Source organism: Bombina bombina, chromosome 3, assembly GCF_027579735.1.
Source record: "Bombina bombina isolate aBomBom1 chromosome 3, aBomBom1.pri, whole genome shotgun sequence".
NCBI classification, from domain to species: domain Eukaryota; kingdom Metazoa; phylum Chordata; class Amphibia; order Anura; family Bombinatoridae; genus Bombina; species Bombina bombina.
The window spans coordinates 541,390,924-541,411,264 of record NC_069501.1 but is presented as its reverse complement, the minus strand read 5'-3'; the positions used below and the strand labels follow the sequence as shown (position 1 = coordinate 541,411,264).

The 20,341-nt window shown below is 36.4% G+C and overlaps 1 protein-coding gene across 4 annotated transcripts in view; it reads right to left on the bottom strand.

Annotated features, from left to right (window-relative positions):
* Window positions 1-20,037, bottom strand: part of MAP7D1 (MAP7 domain containing 1) — a 216,799-nt gene extending 196,762 nt beyond the window's left edge. For 2 of the 4 annotated variants that reach the window (XM_053707014.1, XM_053707018.1), the window contains exon 1: window positions 19,536-20,036. In XM_053707014.1, the coding sequence (XP_053562989.1) occupies window positions 19,536-19,596 (61 nt within the window). In that variant the 5' untranslated portion in view covers window positions 19,597-20,036. Of the gene's footprint in view, window positions 1-19,535 lie in introns of all 4 variants that reach the window. The other 2 variants (XM_053707015.1, XM_053707016.1) reach the window with 2 other exon arrangements.
* Window positions 20,038-20,341: the final 304 nt, after the last annotated feature.

Below are 20,341 nucleotides of genomic sequence, written 5' to 3'. Positions count from 1 at the left end.
TTGGAGAAAAGTTGTTTAAAATTACATGCTGTATCTGAATCATGAAAGTTTAATTTGACCTGAGTGTCCCTTTAAAAGATAAAACACTAAAAAAATTATTTGAAGATACTCTCTCAAACAAAACAAGCAAATACAGCAAATTTTATATATATATATATATATATATATATATATATATATATATATATATATATATATATATATATATATATATATATATATATATATATATATATATATATGTATATACACACACACACATATATACATATACACTGTATATATTATAGTTTATAACATATTTTATATATAACTTATAAAATGTCCTTTATTCTCCGATTACCTATTCAGGCATGATTACTGAGTGAAAAAGGGTCTGTAAGACTACAGGGGGAAGGGTAGCTTGACCAGCCTCTTGTGTATTCAACACACTAATCTCCCCTAAGAAGGAAAGGTTACTTTAAAAAGGACACTGAACTTACATTAAATACCTAGAACATTTTAAATTAAAGGGACAGTCAACTCCAGATTTTTTTATTGTTTAAAATGATGGATAATCCCTTTATTACTCATTACCCAGTTTTTCATAACCAACACTGTTATATGAATATACCTTTTACCTCTGTGATAACCTTGTATCTAAGCCTCAGCAGACTGTCCCCTTATTTCAGTTCTTTTGACAGACTTGCATTTTAGCCAATCAGAGCCCTGTCATAATTAACTCCACGGGCGTGAGCACAATGTTAAATATATGGCACACATGAACTAACGCCTTATAGCTGTGAAAAACTGTCAAATGCATTTAGATAAGAGGCGGCCTTCAAGAGCTTAGAAATCATATGAGCCTATCTAGGTTTAGCTTTCAACTAAGAATACCAAGAGAACAAAGCAATTTTGATAAAAGTAAATAGAAAAGTTGTTTAAAATGACATGCCCTGTCTGAAACATGAGTTTAATTTTCACTAGACTGTCCCTTTAAGAGTAGTTTTTCTTTTCTTTTTTTATGCACTGTGCATTCATTATTTTATTTTGCCTACTTCTACTGTAATCTACCTCTTTAAATTGTGTTTGTATTGCCCAAATGAGGCAGAGTGGATACTTTATACCAGTGTTTTTCAACCAGTGTGCCGTGGCACACTAGTGTGCCGTGAGAGATCCTCAGGTGTGCCACGGCAGACTGACATATTTTTTAAACTTTGCTTGTTTTTTACTCCCAGTGCAGGGGTAGTTTGTAGGAGGCATGGCATAACAGCACAATACATACAGTATGTGTGTGTTTGTGTGTATGTGTATATATATATATGCTGTATTAGGCTACAATGTGTGATTTTTTTTACATTTTGGGATGGTGGTGTGCCACAGGATTTTTTAATGTAAAAAAGTGTGCCACGGCAAAAAAAAGGTTAAAAATCACTGCTTTATACTATGCAGTTTGCTGGAGCCAGATTTATACTATACAGTAAATGTTTAAATCAGTACCCTGTACTGCTCTATATTTGCAAACACAAGTAAATTTAGCCAACATGTCAGTTGTAAATACATTTAAAACCATTTTGCATGCAGATGTTTTGCAAGCCAGAGTATATTGGTGAAATATACAGAGCACATAGCAATCTCATTTCAGTATCTATTTAATCTTTGTAGTTTTTTTTTTATTCCTATATCTTGACATGGAGCTCTGCCAACCTATTCTAAACTGGAATCGTAACAAGACTGTGATCTTATGCCAGCTCTAATGCATCTTTTACAAAGACCAAGTGCGGAACATACCACTTCTATGCATAAGTTGTAGTAATATTAAATTTCACTCCCACAGGCTGGCCCAGATCACTGAGATAGCAAGATAAGAGTATTTTAACACTTAACAGTTGTCTACCATTTAGTCTATAACCCTTTCAGTGCTGGTTATATTAAACTTAACGTATAGAAAAGTGGCTTCTAGGGTGTGTGTGTGGGTGTTATGTACTGCTCCCACATTTGCCTCATAATCAGGAAAGAATATCCCATTAATAGCTTCACAAATACACCACACAACACCTTTTCCCCTCTTAAACATTTATTTTCCCGCATAATCCACTATTTCCCACAAATACGCAGTGGACCTATACATTCTTGCTGTGTGCCCAAAACAACAATTTAAATACAGTGCCACCATTTTGAAATCTCAAGGAGGACTACATTCAACGTTTTGATAGTCAATGTCTATATCTGCTTTAGCATTTTAACAAACTAAAGTAGATAAGGTTGCAACCTAATTTGAAGATATTATAAACAACATATTAATAAAGTATTTTGTATATATCTGCATAAGGGTGCATCAGCAATTAAGCATTACACAGAAGAATACATGTTTTAACAGCATTTAAATTGCCATGTTGTATAACAAACTTTTGTTTTTAACCCATGAACACACTCCTTTTTTTTTAAATCTCCATCACTGTGGCCTGTTAGGGACAGATATATTGCAAAGGTTTTTTTTGGGTTTTTTTGTTTTGGTTTTTTAAACTATGCATGGGAAATTACATTTTTAGTACAAAGTCATTAAAATTTAAAAATAAAATGTTCCAATTTTTTTATAAATTAATGATGGTTTTTCACTACATGTTTAAAAGTATTCCAAAAGTTTCATTTTTTTACTATTATTACATTATCAAAAACCAATCTACATAGCTCAACAATAAAAACTTACCTATTTTCAAGTCAAAACGAGCGTTGCCAGCATAATAAAACAATATATTTTATTTGAGAAAAAATGTCATCCAAGCCAAACCCCTTTCTAGTGTGCCTTCATTACACAATCGTGTGTCCAATCACAATGCGTTATCGTGCATATGATTAACGCATTGTTTCGACACCCGACGCAAGCGCAATTCAATCTGGCGTTTTGCGCATGCGCATATTGAAATAATTAAATTTACTTCTCGTTATTGCAAGGGGAATTAGGACGGTGACGCAAATGACGCGTTACATAGATTGCGCATGCGCAGTACGGACGAAAATGGCCATATTGATAACTGAGGTTATCCTGAACGATTCGTTATACAGAATACAGCTTCTAATAGTGGGTTTGGAAAACTATTTTAGGAGATGAATATTCGGTGAATGCTAATAATAAGATAAGTAAAGCCTATTAGAAAAATCATTATTAAAGATGGATATAGCGATTTAAAACAAGTCTTTGCAAACGTTTAGTGTCCCTTTAAAGGGACAGTCAACACTAAAATTGTTTTTGTTTAAAAAGATAGATAACGCCTTTACTACCCATTCCCCAGCTTTGCACAACCAACATTGTTAGATTAATATTCTTTATAACATTTAAACCTCTACATTTCTGCCAGTTTCTAAGCCACTACACACTCTTATCACATGCATTTTTATTGGTTTTTAACAACGACTGCTAGTTCATGTGGGCCATATATATATATATATATATATATATATATATATATATATATATATATATCTCAAAACACAATAAGAGGATAAGCACTAATATAATAATGTACTTAATAAGTAACCAAACTATTGTAAGTGCTCGAGACCAAGGTGCACTACTACCTATACACCCAAAAATAGTATAAATATAAATATAAGTCTCTGCACTAATAATGAGAATATACAATAAATGAATAGCAAGAATGCATTAATGAGCATAAAGAGAAATTTTAATGAAAATAAACATCAACAAAGAAAAGCAAAACATCCTAATTGCAATCCATAAATGAACACAGATGCAACAAACACACACACATCCATGCAAACTGGGCGTCCCCAGCTATCAAGCAGCAAAAAACTTGAGTGGTGGAGGTCAGACTCTAGAGCAGTGCTTTCCAAACTGTGTGTGTCGTGACACGTTAGTGTGTCGGCGGCAGTGTGTAGGTGTGTCCCTGCTTCAGCACCAATTTCTTTTCATTTTAAATAAAACTAAAAAAATTATTTTGGTTTCCGACTTTCCTCCTGCCTGCTACGCATATCACACGGTTGACTTGTGATTGATACCTAGTGGGTCACAGATCATCTTAACCTATTGGGGCTGCTCAGTGGGAACTGAAACTATTACCATTGGCGGCACATTGGCTCCTGACGGCACGTGTAGTTTTCTCAATCAACTAGTGACTGCATGTAAAGTCAGTGAGTGGGACAGCAGTGTGTTTGCAGTGCTGGCAGTAGTCAGTTGGACTTGCAGAGTATTGGTTTTTTTTGCAGCTAGCTCCCAGTAGTACATTGCTGCTCCAGCTCTTGATATATGGATAGGAAGTGAAAGCTTAAAAATGCTTGATGATGAAATGCGAGTGTCTTTATCAAATATTCCACCAAATATTCAGAAACTGTTCATCCCATCAACCTCATACATCCCATGAAAATAGTAAGTAGCTATTGGTGTTATTAAACTTTTTTTTAATTCTTGCACATACATACTGTTACTTGTAAATACATTTTGTTATTATATAATTTATGTACAGTATGTGTCTGTATCTCTTAAAACAAATTAGTTTAACCTCCTGTTTGCTAGTACAACTGAATTACTGTGTCGCAAATTTATGTAGGTCTAAAAAAGTGTGTCACCAACATGAAAAGTTTGGAAAGCCCTGCTCTAGAGCAAAAAGTTAAAACCCTGGCTATATATGGAAACCATGGGCATATACTGATGTAGCTTGATCGCTACAAGTGCATGAACTGCCTTATCTTGTTTGTTCATTGCTTGCATCTAACATCAGTATATGCCCGTGGTTTCCATATATAGCCAGGGTTTTAACTTTTTGCTCTAGAGTCTGACCTCCACCACTCAAGTTTTTTGCTGCTTGATAACTGGGGACGCCCAGTTTGCATGGATGTGTGTGTGTTTGTTGCATCTGTGTTCATTTATGGATTGCAATTAGGATGTTTTGCTTTTCTTTGTTGATGTTTATTTTCATTAAAACTCATTTCCGGGAGGACCCCCCACGGAACCCCACTCCCCCTACCAAAAAAAAGAAAAAAAAGATGATGGTAACTGTTTGTTTTACAACGTGTTTACGTGTTGTGTTCTTTCTGATAAAACCCCACTATATAGAGTGGCTCCAAATTAAAAGTGATGCTAATATAAATCAGCAAACCGCTTGGGCTCTATGCAGTTACGAGTGCACGCGTGTACCACACACACACACATATATATATATATATATATATATATATATATATATATATATATATATATATAATTACACACATGTGGTCTTACTGACCTACGGAAGTCGTTCTTGTCTGTGATAAATCTGTAAAAGCCCCCAATGAAGCCCGGTGACCCCGCAGAATCTCCAGCCCCCTTGTCCATACTGCTCGCAAATCTCGCAATGCTTAAACAGCAACACAGAGGGCTGCGAGTGCACGTGGGACTGTACCAAGATAGTGGAAAGGGGGTGTTTGAAGAAAACCCTGACAAATTACATAATGTTCACATACCCGTAGTATTCTCTCCACCCCTGTGACAGCAACTTGCTGGCTGCCACTATTAGCCACCAGAGCGAGAGGTTTCCTGCAGACTGTGTTACGAGAAATGTGTGCTGATCTTGCAATTTTCTCCTGAAAACTCTCTCCCCATAAACTTGCTTATGTGAAAGCTGCAGCTAGGCCTTTCCGGGATAGTTTATCTATCTTGCGGGCGTCAGGGAGCAGCTATAGCAATGCGGGAGACTCCCGGAACTTCCGGGAGAGTTGGGATGTCTGTATAATATTCTGCTCACGTCCGAGGAGTTATTCAGCACAACACAGCACTAATTGGCTAAAATGTAAGATAATAAATAAATAAAAAGTCATGTGATCAGGGGGCTGTCAGAAGATACTTATATACAAGGTAATCGCAGGGATTAAAAGTATATTAATATAACTGTGTTGGTTATGCTAAACTGGGGAAATGGGTAGTAAAGGGATTCTCTATCTTTTAAAACAATTAAAATTATATTGTAGACTGTCCCTTTAATCCCTTTCAAAGTTGCATATCCACTTTCAATGCATTACTACTCATGATAAGGTCATGCCTAGTGAGCCAATCAGGAGTAGAATACATACAGATTTACCACTCACTGGCCACATGTTCTATTCAGGTACAGCACTGTGGAGCTCCCAGATTTTAACTATGTGTTTACCCAGCTGAAATGGGTTAAACACATTGAAAAACTGATTTCTTTAATAAAAAAAATGCTCCAATAAAATATAGCATCTCATTTTTATTTCTCCTTAATGGATCTGCAAGTGACATCTCCTGGTAAGTGTTCTCGCATGTAAATGGAATGCTTCTCAAAAATCAGCCTATACATTATTAACACAGGCCCTAAAATGACTGACCATACTATATAGCAACCCTAAAAGTAATTAATCCCCCCCCCCCCCCCCTAGGGATAGAAGCCAGAGTATTGTGATTATCATACAATATAAATCCGACAGTTTTGTACAAAAAATAAAAAATCATCACAAAATTTGCATAGATTATTTTGACCAGACATTTCACAACAGGCACCTTTGGCTCAGTCCCAAACACTATCATATAAATGACTTTGAAGGATGATCTCAGTGTAATAGATTTGTTCCCTAGGGTAAAATTTGACAGCTCTCTTTTGTATGAAATCCTAAAGAACGTCACCAAATAATTTACTGTAGTTGCCATTCTCTTTTGTTTAGGGACACCATAGAATTAACTGTATATTGCTTTTGTTTTTTTTATTGCAAAATGATTTATGCTTTCTCCTAATACTCTGGCTAACATAACTATCCTTCTTCTGCTACAGTAATCAAAGAAATCAAAGGAGCCAGAAATAAAATTTCAGGAGTCACTGAATTTGTCAAGGTCCGACTTACCCCTTAGCTCCCAGTACCACACAAAACCACAGTGACTAAACCCATAGATGACCCCTCTATTAGTCCTAATATTTGGTCGTCATACTGACAGAAAAAAAAAATGGAGGAGGCGGACCCTTAAAGAATCTGTCAACACAGTAGATTTGCATAATCAACAAATGCAAGATAACAAGACAATGAAATAGCACTTAGTCTGAACTTCAAATGAATAGTAGATTTTTTTTCTGACAATTTTAAAAGTTATGTCTATTTCCCCTCCCCCTGTACCATGTGACAGCCATCAGCCAATCACAAATGCATACACGTACCATGTGACAGCCATCAGCCAATCTCAAATGCATACACGTACCATGCGAGTGTGACAGCCATCAGCCAATCTCAAATGCATATACGCTTATTCTGTGAATTCTTGCACATGCTCAGTAGGAGCTGGTGACTTAAAAAGTTTAAATATAAAAAGACTGTGCACTTTTTTTTAATGGAAGTAAATTGGAAAGTTGTTTAAATTTGCATTCTCTATCTAATAAAAGTTTAATTTTGACTTGAGTGTCCCTTTAATACAACTTCTTATCACACAGAGACAAGGTGATATTTCATTATTCTTGCTGAAAGGGACAATGTACTGTAAAATTGATTTTCCCTTAATGTATTTCCAATAACTTGTTATATCAGCTGCAGAGTATAAAATGTATGGGAAATTGTTTCTTTAGGTTTATGTTTGTATATGAAATAGTTGTTTTTGTTCTTTTAAAACCTCAACTATTTAAAAAGGCTTGAGCTTGTAGGAAATTCATATCTCCTTATTTTATCACTTTCTGTATACATACATTGTAATTTATATCATATCTGTCTATATACCAAAGCCCAATACTTATAACAATTGAAAAAATATTATATTAAATTATCTCTCCAACCTCCCATTAGGAATGTAGTCTCTCCTGCTAGCTATGTTTACACAACTTTTTTAAGCCTATACTAAAGTATAGAAGCATTCAGTAAAAGGTAGGGATACCACAGGCCAAATCAGCTATTTCAAATTCAGATATATAGGTAAAGGAGCTATTTGTAAACAATTTAAAGGACAGTCTACTCCAGATTTGTTATTGATTAAAAAGATAGACAATCCCTTTATTACCCATTCCCCAGTTTTGCATAACCAACACAGTTATATTAATATACTTTTTACCTCTGTGATTACCTTGTATCTAAGCGTCTGTAGACTGCCCCCTTATTTCACTTCTTTTGACAGGCTTGTATTTCAGCCAATCAGTACAGACTCATAAATAACTCAACGGGCATGAGCACAATGTTACCTATATGACACTCCTGAACTAACACCCTCTAGCTGTGAAAAACTGTTAAATGCATTCAGATAAGAGTCGGCTTTCAAGGGCTTAGAAATTGGCAAATGAGCCTACCTACTACCTAGGTTTAGCTTTTAACTTAGAACAAAGCAAATTGATGATAAAAGTAAATTGTTTAAAATGACATGCCCTATTTGAATCATGAAAGTTTAATTTTGACTAGAATGTACCTTTAATACACTCCCAGCAGGTAATATAGGTGACTGGGAACAAATTAAAGTTGAGAAAAGATTAGGGTACATTGTCCTTTGAAATCAACTTCAATATATTATTTTGATGATAGTGCTTGTTTGTTCTCTTATTTGCTAAGATATATGAGATGCCCTGATTAATGATGAGTATGTATGATAAGTACAGTATTTCCTTTGATACTAGATTTGATGAGATAATGTCTAATCTTCCAGCCTTGTGATTTATGCAACGTTATGCAGTTGCTCATGATGATATTTTTCCCAATTTCTTTTTTCTTTTTTTTATTATGTTATTTCTTGTAAGGATGAGAGCACTGGAGTGGGGCAAAGAAGGGAGCAATGTGGGAGAGAGTGGTGGACTCATTTTAGGATTAACCTAAATGAGGGGAGGAACCTATATTGTTTTTTGTGATTTACAAGGTATTTGTTTATCATTTAAAATGTTCTCCTGTGAATAACCGTTAAACAAATGTGTGTGTGTGTGGCAGGATTTACAAATTCTGAGCCAGAGGAACCTAGAATAATTTAACACAAATATCCATTGGCTTCCTTAGGGATCTCGCTGTCTTCTAAATTTAAAAAAATAAATGGGCAACCACCAATTAAAACAAATGTATACAGACCAGGTGTGGTAACATTAACTTATGTTCTGTCTGCCACATTACATCTTACTGTATGTACCTTCCAAATTTTCTAAAACGGCTATTTATAATAAGCCTTAAGGGATGGGATACACCTTGTAATTAGAAAACATTTATGTTCTGTTGCTATAGAATAACATATCAGCCAAGTCTAAAGTGTTTTAAAATCGATTAAAAGGACACAAAACCCTGGGTAACACTTGCTGATTGGTGACTAAATGTAGCCACCAATCATCAAGTGCTACCCAGGTGCTGAACCAAAAATGGGCTCTTAAGCTTATATTCCTGCCTTTTCAAATAATGATAGCAAGAGAGCAAAGAAAAATTGATAATAGGAGTAAATAAGACACTTGCTTAAAATTGCATGCTCTATCTGAATCGTGAAAGAAAAAAAAATTGGTTTTGTGACCCTTTAACATGTTATTTTCAAAAGCCAAACTCTACCCACCATTCACCTTATTTGGAGTAGCCAATCCAAGCTTGAGTCTGCAGACAACAAAGCTAGTCATGGTTATAATCTTAGTATAACATGCTTTGTTTTGTAGCTATCAGTTGAAGCTATACTCTGCAGCTGGTATAGTAAGTCATTAAAAATAAATTTAATGTAAAAAACAATTTTACAGTGTACTGTCCCTTTAAGTGAAGTGTCAGAGAATGATTGGCACCATGCTTCAAAATGCAACGGTACTGAGCAGTGTTAAAACTATGGTATATTTTCTCAACAAAAAGGCAGATACTGAAGAACAGGAGGTGCCAAATCTCTTTCAAATTTAGAACCCAGAAGAAAATATTGAGGAGTCATAAAGATTTTCAAGATTACCTTGGGTAAGAGCAGGTTAATAACCATGTTTATTAATCGGCTGATTATTCCACCTTTGCTCTAGTTCAGATATCCTCAAAATCTTGCCTGTTAGGGAAGCTTGAGGACAGATTTGAAAACCAGTGCACTAATGGAGCAAGCTTTGCATTCTATTACAGGCTAAAGTGAATACTGTAATCTTGCCAGAACTCAGCTCATGTTAATAAACACGCCAGCCAATTGCTCTCCTTGCATTTTTTTCTTAATTTGATAAATTAATCCTTGGAGGTAATTGGCAGCTATCAGAGCTGTATTAGTGAATTCATTATATTTTATACTCCCATACTGTTTATAAAAACACAAATTCAAAAGTCATTAGTATGCCATGGACCTTTTTATATGGTTGCTCTCCCACATTATAATAATAATTTATAATTATTAATAATATTTATGTGTATAGAGGTACACAATTCTGTATATTATAAATATCTTAAAATATATTAAAACTAATTCATTATAGTATGCATTTTATTTATTTTTGTCCCTTTCTATGTGTTTAAAGTAGTAAAAAAGACCATGAAGTTTTGTTTTCTACATTGTGAAAAGGTCTGCATACAGAAAAAAATTAGCATTTTCGAGTTCCTGGCCATAACCTTTGGAAGCTCGCTGCGCCAAGTTAGGGACTATATTTTTTTAAAAAGCTACTACATAATCAAACAATTACTATTTAGCAGATAGCAGGGTTAGGCTATAAGAGGTCTAGTATATGCACTTCCGATTCTCACAGGATTTGGAAGACCCAATAATTAAAAGTGTAGAAAAGGGAACAAAATAAATGGTGAAAATAGTTTTTCTACTGCTTGTGATGATGAACCATTTTATAGTAAAATCCAGTGGTTTATTTACACTTTGTGCTTTCCTAGACACTAGAAATTCTACTGCCTCTCAACCCCCCCCAACTTTATTGGCTATTTGTTTTCAACATATATTTCTCAAAACCCTAGGCCAGAGATGAATGGAGGGTTCATGTACCCTCACTAGACAACTACAGATCACTGATTTGCAATAAATGGATAACCATATGAGTGGCAATGCGCTGCCCCCTAAATCCTTGTACCCTAGACACAGACCATGTTTGCCTAGGCCCAAATACACCCTTAGTATAATTACTTGTTTTGTGCCCCTTTAAGCACATAGATAAAAATCCTCACAGGAGCCACACGACACGGCTGCTGACTGGCTTCTTCATGTGTGTGCTGTTCATATGTGCTATTAATGCAGAAAAGAGTGTCTATAATCATTCCATGCTGGGTGGTACAGTTTTATAACATTATGCTAGCAATTTGACCAGCCTGCCTGAATAATTTCCTATTTTTATTTTGTTTCTGTGAACTTTCTCACCTATTTTTCTCCTGTGCTGTTCAGACTGTTCAGATATAAAGATGCTATCATGGGGAAACGTTTTCTAAGTGTGTTAGAATATAATTGTAAAGCAATGATTTTATAAAATCAGTCCTAGCAACTTTATTTCCTGTATAATTATTTATGCAAATTTACGCTAATGAGCATAGCCATTATTTTCTTTCCAGAAAAGGTGACAACCCCATGCGTGGAGTTAGGCTATTGAAAATGTATTGCAGTAAAGAGGATCTTAATTTGTTTTCAAAATCGTTAAGACTTCCCTGATGTTATTCTATAGCAATGCAACAGAAATGTATTGTAATTACACAGTATATCCAGTTGCTTTTGTGACTGACTGCATTACGTTTATCTTGTGCATCAATATTAGAATACAAGCTAACCATCCTGTGCAGATAAACTGTGCTGTCAGTGGCATAGAAGAAAACTATGCTAATATTAGAGGGCTGTCAGCTGAGGTTTTAGACCTGCGTAGGCCGAAGAAATAGTTTCCTGTTGTCTGGTTTGTGTTAGGCCTGAACATCACTCAGAAAATGTTCCTTAACTTGCCACGTATTATGAAGCTTTTGTTTGGTTAACTTTATTTAAAATTAATAATATTATTCAAGTGAACTGAAGTATCACTTCTAGATCTTTATTTTTTCCTCAACATTAAAATAGTTCTTGCTAGATTAAAGGGACATAAAAGTGCAAACAACTTTGTGATTAAAGGGAGAGTCAAAGAGAACTGTGTCATACACAGAGAGCTTAGTATGGAATTGATTCCATTACATTTAACTATCATTGTAAAATACAGGTAGAAAAGATATGAATCTTCTAAATTGTGATTGTGGTTTCATTATTAATAATAGATTGTACAATTAACCCCTGCAAAGGAATTAAACACGTAGTTTAAAGTCAGCTCCAGAGCAGAAGTGCACTACTGAGAGCTAGCTGAGCACATCTGGCGAGGCCAATAACGAGACAAATGTGTGTAAAAAACATTTGGTAGCTAGCTCCCAGTAGTGCATTGCTGCTGAGGAAATGTACATATGATTTTCAACAAAGGATACCAAGTACATTTGATAACAGAAGTGAATTTAACATTGTTTTAAAATTACATGCTCAATCTGAACCATGAGTTTAATTTTTACTTTTAATGTCCCTTTAAGTCAGTAAGTCAGGGCTTTATAAATGTAGGAGCCATAGATGTGCAACTTCCATTTTACTTTTAATCTAGCTGTGTGCTTGCAAGAGAGTACTAGTCTTTATATGTGTTGTGTTAATGTTTTTGATTTGTAATTTTGCTTGTCTGGGATTTACTACCTGAGTCCCTGAAAGCTGTCTGTGCGTGAGTACCCAGGGAGATATATATATATATATATAATATAGTATATATAAAAGGGTTAATACAGGGAGTGCAGAATTATTAGGCAAATGAGTATTTTGACCACATCATCCTCTTTATGCATGTTGTCTTACTCCAAGCTGTATAGGCTCGAAAGCCTACTACCAATTAAGCATATTAATATTAGGTGATGTGCATCTCTGTAATGAGAAGGGGTGTGGTCTAATGACATCAACACCCTATATCAGGTGTGCATAATTATTAGGCAACTTCCTTTCCTTTGGCAAAATGGGTCAAAAGAAGGACTTGACAGGCTCAGAAAAGTCAAAAATAGTGAGATATCTTGCAGAGGGATGCAGCACTCTTAAAATTGCAAAGCTTCTGAAGCGTGATCATCGAACAATCAAGCGTTTCATTCAAAATAGTCAACAGGGTCGCAAGAAGCGTGTGGAAAAACCAAGGCACAAAATAACTGCCCATGAACTGAGAAAAGTCAAGCGTGCAGCTGCCAAGATGCCACTTGCCACCAGTTTGGCCATATTTCAGAGCTGCAACATCCCTGGAGTGCCCAAAAGCACAAGGTGTGCAATACTCAGAGACATGGCCAAGGTAAGAAAGGCTGAAAGACGACCACCACTGAACAAGACACACAAGCTGAAACGTCAAGACTGGGCCAAGAAATATCTCAAGACTGATTTTTCTAAGGTTTTATGGACTGATGAAATGAGAGTGAGTCTTGATGGGCCAGATGGATGGGCCCGTGGCTGGATTGGTAAAGGGCAGAGAGCTCCAGTCCGACTCAGACGCCAGCAAGGTGGAGGTGGAGTACTGGTTTGGGCTGGTATCATCAAAGATGAGCTTGTGGGTGGGGCCTTTTCGGGTTGAGGATGGAGTCAAGCTCAACTCCCAGTCCTACTGCCAGTTTCTGGAAGACACCTTCTTCAAGCAGTGGTACAGGAAGAAGTCTGCATCCTTCAAGAAAAACATGATTTTCATGCAGGACAATGCTCCATCACACGCGTCCAAGTACTCCACAGCGTGGCTGGCAAGAAAGGGTATAAAAGAAGAAAATCTAATGACATGGCCTCCTTGTTCACCTGATCTGAACCCCATTGAGAACCTGTGGTCCATCATCAAATGTGAGATTTACAAGGAGGGAAAATAGTACACCTCTCTGAACAGTGTCTGGGAGGCTGTGGTTGCTGCTGCACGCAATGTTGATGGTGAACAGATCAAAACACTGACAGAATCCATGGATGGCAGGCTTTTGAGTGTCCTTGCAAAGAAAGGTGGCTATATTGGTCACTGATTTGTTTTTGTTTTGTTTTTGAATGTCAGAAATGTATATTTGTGAATGTTGAGATGTTATATTGGTTTCACTGGTAAAAATAAATAATTGAAATGGGTATATATTTGTTTTTTGTTAAGTTGCCTAATAATTATGCACAGTAATAGTCACCTGCACACACAGATATCCCCCTAAAATAGCTATAACTAAAAACAAACTAAAAACTACTTCCAAAACTATTCAGCTTTGATATTAATGAGTTTTTTGGGTTCATTGAGAACATGGTTGTTGTTCAATAATAAAATTAATCCTCAAAAATACAACTTGCCTAATAATTCTGCACTCCCTGTACAGTGGCTGTACCTTAGGTTGGACAACCCCAGAGGTGATTTGTTGGGTGGTCACAGGTTGTCTTGTTGCCCCTCCTGCAGCTCTTTCTACCTTTTTACAAAGTGAAACTTGGTACGGATAGCCATGCTCCCAGTTTCATATGCCTTTGCCCCAGGATTCCCTGACTCAGCCTCTAGTTTCCCAGTCCCCGGGAATATGAAATATTGGAAGTTATGCAAACCTGCTTTGCCTAGTTGATTGTCTTGTACTTCTGCTGGACCTGGTTTCCGAAACATTACCTCCATGGACAAGGTTGTGCTTTTATTTACTCCAGGGCAGCAAAAAATGTGATATAGTGCACTAGTATCAAAGGATATATATTCTTTGTTAAAAGTCCCAAAAGTATTTTTTTTTTTTTTTAAAGTCCCAAATTGGATGAAAATGTTGTTTGAAGACTTTCAACCTCTAAGAAAGTAAATGAAATAATAGTGAAGTTCTGTTGGTGCAATTAGATATTACTACAACACTGGAAACATACTCACATTTCCTAACTTTATATCCAAGCTCTGAGTATAACAGCTTGATTTTTTTTACAAAACTCAGCTTTTATTAAAAGGTGTTTTAACAGCCACTGGGGATTATTTAATAGTTATTTGTTTAAAAAAACATGACAAAACACAATGTCTATTATTTCAGCGGTTTACCAGATTCATTTTTACATGTCCCCACCCTCTGTGTGATGTCACCTTCACTCCGACGATCGTTTCGTCAAACAGCACTTGGCTTTTTCAGAACATTTCAAATACGGCACCAACACTCGGGAGTCGGGGGCGTATCGCTTACAAAATATAAATATATATACATACACACACTGGGTTCTCCCACCTATACAAATATAGGAGTTGTCATTTTCGGCCAGTGAACTTTAGCAGTTAGTACATACGCATGAGATGATTATTTAGAAGAAAAAAAATATATAATCTAATATGAATAATATTCCAGCTCCTATACTATTGAATCCTAAAAACCTCATCCCATTGACAGCTGTTTTTTTTGTTTTGTTTTTATTCTCTGTGAAACAATGCATCACTTATTTTCATTGTTACATCCCTTATTGTATGTAAAGGATTCCATCACATCCCATTATCTGTTCTCACCTCCAGGCTGTTCACATAGGAATACTTTTGTTTTTACAAATCTTGTTAGCTTGGAATTGCATGCAGCCCTACAGCCCCTTTGCAGACAAGAAAGAGTTAATGGAAAGGAAATCAAATAACCAAACAAGCGATCCTTTATCTGGAAAAACTAAGAAGGGATTTTTTTTTTTAAAGGAACTAGTGTGATTGTTTGTCATGAACACACAGTCAGCAAACCCTGTTCTGCTTTCTGATGCCTGCAAATAACCTCTGGTGATAGACCAGTTGAACTGCAGTCATTTCCATTTTGCCAGCAAACTGCAAAAAATACACGTGCTTGTTACAGCTCCACCGCACTCGTGATTCTGTACAGAAAGGGTTATCTATTTAAATGTTGATAATAGATTAAATGAATATTATTAAATTAACTACAATGCATAAAACAGCCCTAATACACATAGGTGGAAAAAAAAAAATCAGCAGATTACCAGTCAGGAATTTTTTTTTATTTTTGTTTTACTAGTGTCCCCAGTAATAACAAAAATGTTCTATTTTGTTAGGGTATTTAATTATTAAATTAATTATTATTGCCAGCCACGTATATAACCGCTGCAAAGTGATTTAACACAGATTCAGGAACTGCAATGCATTGTCACAGCATCTAAGCAGGTTATGGCTGTAAAGCCAAATCGGGAACAGCATATGCAAGTAGCCATGTGCTGCTCAGTAAAACACAGAAGCATGACTGATAACAGTTTTCTTTAACGATCCAGATAGAGCATACCATTTTAATAAACTTTCCAATTTACTTATATTATCTAATTTGCTTTGTTCTCTTGTTATCCATTGTTGAATACCTAAGTAGGCTCAGGGGCTGGGAGCTAGCTGCTGATTGGTGGCTGCACATATATACACCTCTTATGTTTGGCTTACTGATGTATACAGCTCGCTCCCAGTAGTGCATTGCTGCTCTTTCAATAAAGGATACAAAGAAAATAAACATTGATAATAGAAGTAAATTAGTTTAAAATTGTAGGCTGTATTTCAGGAGTTTATAAACCAGTCCTTAGGCCTCCCTATCAGGATTTCCAGGTTAACCACCATGTTTACTAATTAGCTGATTATTTCACCTATGCTCAAGTTCAGATATCCTGAAAATATGGCCTGTTGGGGAGACCTGAGAACAGGTTTGAAATCCCCTGCTCTATTTCAACCATGAAAGAAAACATTTAGGTTTCATGTCCATGTAACCCTGTTGCTTTGGGTTAAACACACACTTAGCAGCAAACATGGTAACTTATTAGCCCAATTTAATGATGCTGGTACTAGTGGAAAGTTCTGCTAATACAGTTTAACCATCTCTCTTTTATGCTGCCGTATTAATCTGCTCTCAAAGACACTCAGTTACAATGTAGGGATGTGAAAACTTTTATAACGAGGAGTATTCAATCTGTTAAAAGACATAGGGGCCGATTTATCAAGGGCCGAACAGCCCTTGATGCCCCTGAAGGCTCGCCGGAAACAGCTGTTATGAAGCAGCGGTCTTAAGACCACTGCTCCTTAACTAGTCCGTCTGCTCCGAGCGGCGGACAGCAATTAACCCGATCCTATACGATCGGGTTGATTGACACTCCCTGCTAGCGGCAGAATGGTCATGAATCTGCAGGGGGCGGCATTGCACAAGCAGTTCACCAGAACTGCTTGTGCAATGTTAAATGCAGACAGCGTATGCTGTCGGCATTCAGCGATGTCTGTCGGACATGATAAGCTACAGCATATCATGTCGGATAGACATTGATAATTCGGCCCCATATTATTATCATTTATTTGTATAGCGCCGCCAAATTCCGTAGCGCTGGGTACAATGATATGGGTATACAATGACAACATTTTGATAAAAATACAAAACATAAAACTAAACAAATCTGGTACAGGAGGAAGAGGGCCCTGCTCCGGAGAGCTCACATATAATCTGAAATAAATTTATTAGCCTAAATGTATTGTATACTTAATGGAATAACACAGTTTGTAAAAATAAATAATACAAAATAGAAACAGGCATATTTACTCATAGGCAAAGAAGGATGCATTTTGGGAAATGTGCATCACATGGGTAAACTCTTAGCTGACAGTAAAGGCATCAGTACACTGTGCAGTAATGAGCTGGAACCCCCCTGTGTGACAGAAATGTGGGTAAACAGTATTTATGAATCAAAAATTAAAATTGCAGGTACATAGGATCACTAAGACCCACCAAGGAAATAAATGTTTTATAAGCATTTAAAACGTTGCCTTTTGTTAAAGGGACAGTATACACCAATTTTTATAGAACTGCATGCAATAGACACTACTATAAAGAATAATATGCACAGATGCTGATCTAAAAATCCCGTATAAAACCTTTTTAAAACTTACTTAGAAGCTCCCAGATTAGCACTGTTGAAAAGGTTGACAGCCACTCAGTGAAAGCAGACACTCCCCCCCCCCCCTTCCTCTACATATGAAATGACCCTTTACACAAACAGGAGCAAGCTCTAGTAGGTATACATCAGTATACTCCTAAAGCTTTGGGGCTTGACTAGGAGTCTGAAATCAGCACAATGTTATTTAAAAATAAGCAAAACTATACAATAATAATAAAAAAGCATGTATGGGCTATATAAATGGATCATTTATGCAAAGAAAAATATAGTGTATAATGTCGCTTTAAGTAACATTAGTTTCTGCATTAATTTATGCCATCTCTTTGTACCATGTTTCGCAATCACGTAAATTACAGAAAACTACAGCACAAGGTCAGAGAAGCATTAATAGACCAAAATGAAAATACTAAAGTAACAATTTGGTTCATTGTAATATAAACTGGGAAATAACATCAATCTTGATTTTAACATTATAAATAACAAGTCATGTTCTACAAATAAAATGAGTACCCTGTCATCTTCTAAATCCATGTGACTCCAATCAAATCCCCACAAGACAGTGACAGGAAGTTGCCTGCAGCTACCTATTTGTTATAAAGTATAGCACTGGTAGACTAGTAATTTATATGAAAATTATATAGGTTGCAGCCCCTGTCTTCCCTACAGTATAATTACAACTCAGCACCCTTGATCAGTACTGTTACAGCTACAAACATTTAAATTGCTGTTTTTACATTTCAGCAAGTCACAACATGCTGCAGGATTACAAAGCACCACTAAATCCTAAAGTACCGCTACTTTTTCTGTGTGACCTTAGATTGTTTCTGCAGTCAGACATGTAAAGTAAAATTATTTCACAAAAGAATCACAATGGAGTACTCAGTCACTCTAGTAGCAAGAGTAGATAACTTTCTGACAACTATAACTACCCTGCATTTAACTGCCAGTAAATACATTGACAGCCTGCAATGCCATTGCCACTATATAATCAATTGATTATTTATTGGGGGTGGGGGGGACAGAACAGACTTTACCAACCCCCTGAATTAGTCTATTGTTTTGGTCTCCTCCATAGTTATCTTTTCACTGTTTGGGAAGAATAGGGGGAAAAAAACACATCACAAGTAGAGCACATACTGGGAGTATTCCAGCGCTGGAATTTGCAATGTCATTAGCTGCAGAACCCTATAACCAGCCCCCATATTACTGTGCAGAGGGGAAGGAAGACAGCAGCACTCTATTCTGCACAAGTGATCTCACCCCAGTCTGTCTGAGCTGGGAGTGGGCTGACATACTGTATGCAACAATGTTAAAATCAACTCATTTCTCAGGCTGATCTTTCTACTGGATTCTTTTATTTCGCTATAGGATGCAGAACTTATAAATAACAGGCAGCATCATATGTTTAAACATACAACCACACACCTAAGGCTGTTTTGTAGCAGAAAAGTGTATATCAAGCTGAAGCCATACACTGGTTATGAAAGGGTACCAATAAAAATAATTACAGTGGGTGTATTTTAAATGTATAAACTACAAATTTAACTAACTCAGATTTTACCACCCCTGCTGCAATAAGGGAACTACAGATTTGTCTCTTTCTTTATGTCTCAGCTTACATTGTAACCAGCCCCCAGAGTATAAATATAACAGTTGCTGATGTGCAGGGTTAGGGAGTCGTTCATAGTTTGGTCTCAACCAAACTGTATCAGATTGTTGTTGTTTTTTACTGCAGTATAAAGCTAATGTTAAATATATATACAGTATACACATTTATATTTACCTTGTGTGTTTTGATCCAGATCTTTCTCCTGCTTTGCGAGTTCCACTGCCTGGTTTTCCATGTCCTCAAGACAATAGATAAAATATCTAATATTATTTACAATTTAGCTTTTAATTCCACTTTGTCCAATGATACTTTCTTTTTAATCTCACGGTTTAGTTTTCCTTCTCATTCCTTTAAGGCAACAGGATCCTTTTAACAGTTGAAAAAAGCCTTCATCACCATGGAGGGAAGAGAAATATTGTCCAGCCCCCTCCCTACTCAAACAGAAAGCGAGGGTCTGGTGAGATTTGTTTTTGAATGGAGTTGAAAAGCTGGATCCCACTGAAGACAAAGATAAGGGGAACCCTAACTCCCGATGCTGATCAGCTCCCTCCCCCCGAAAATGATTCGGGGTTCTCCTACAAAAGAAAATCTGAAATCTTAAGGATAACTATAGAGAAAGATCTTAACACAGCAGCTGATGGGACTGCTATTGTAGCAGACCCTGAACAGCTTCTAAAGCAGGACTGAACTATTCAAAGTGAAAGGGGGAGCCCAGCCTCCTTGGCTTAACAAAACCCTTTCATTTACTAAGATTAAAATTGACTGCTTTCCACAGCACAACACGAATGTTTGTGGTGTATATCAGCTCACTCAGTACAGTGAGTCATACTGCGTTGATTTTAAAGCTAGGCTTGCACAATGCCGTGTGAAATAAACTAACACCCCTACTTGGTGTAATGAGTTAGTCCAGCAGCATGTTGAGACTATCTAAGGAAAGTTACATTCTTTTAGGATTGGGAAGCACAGATGGTGACTCATTT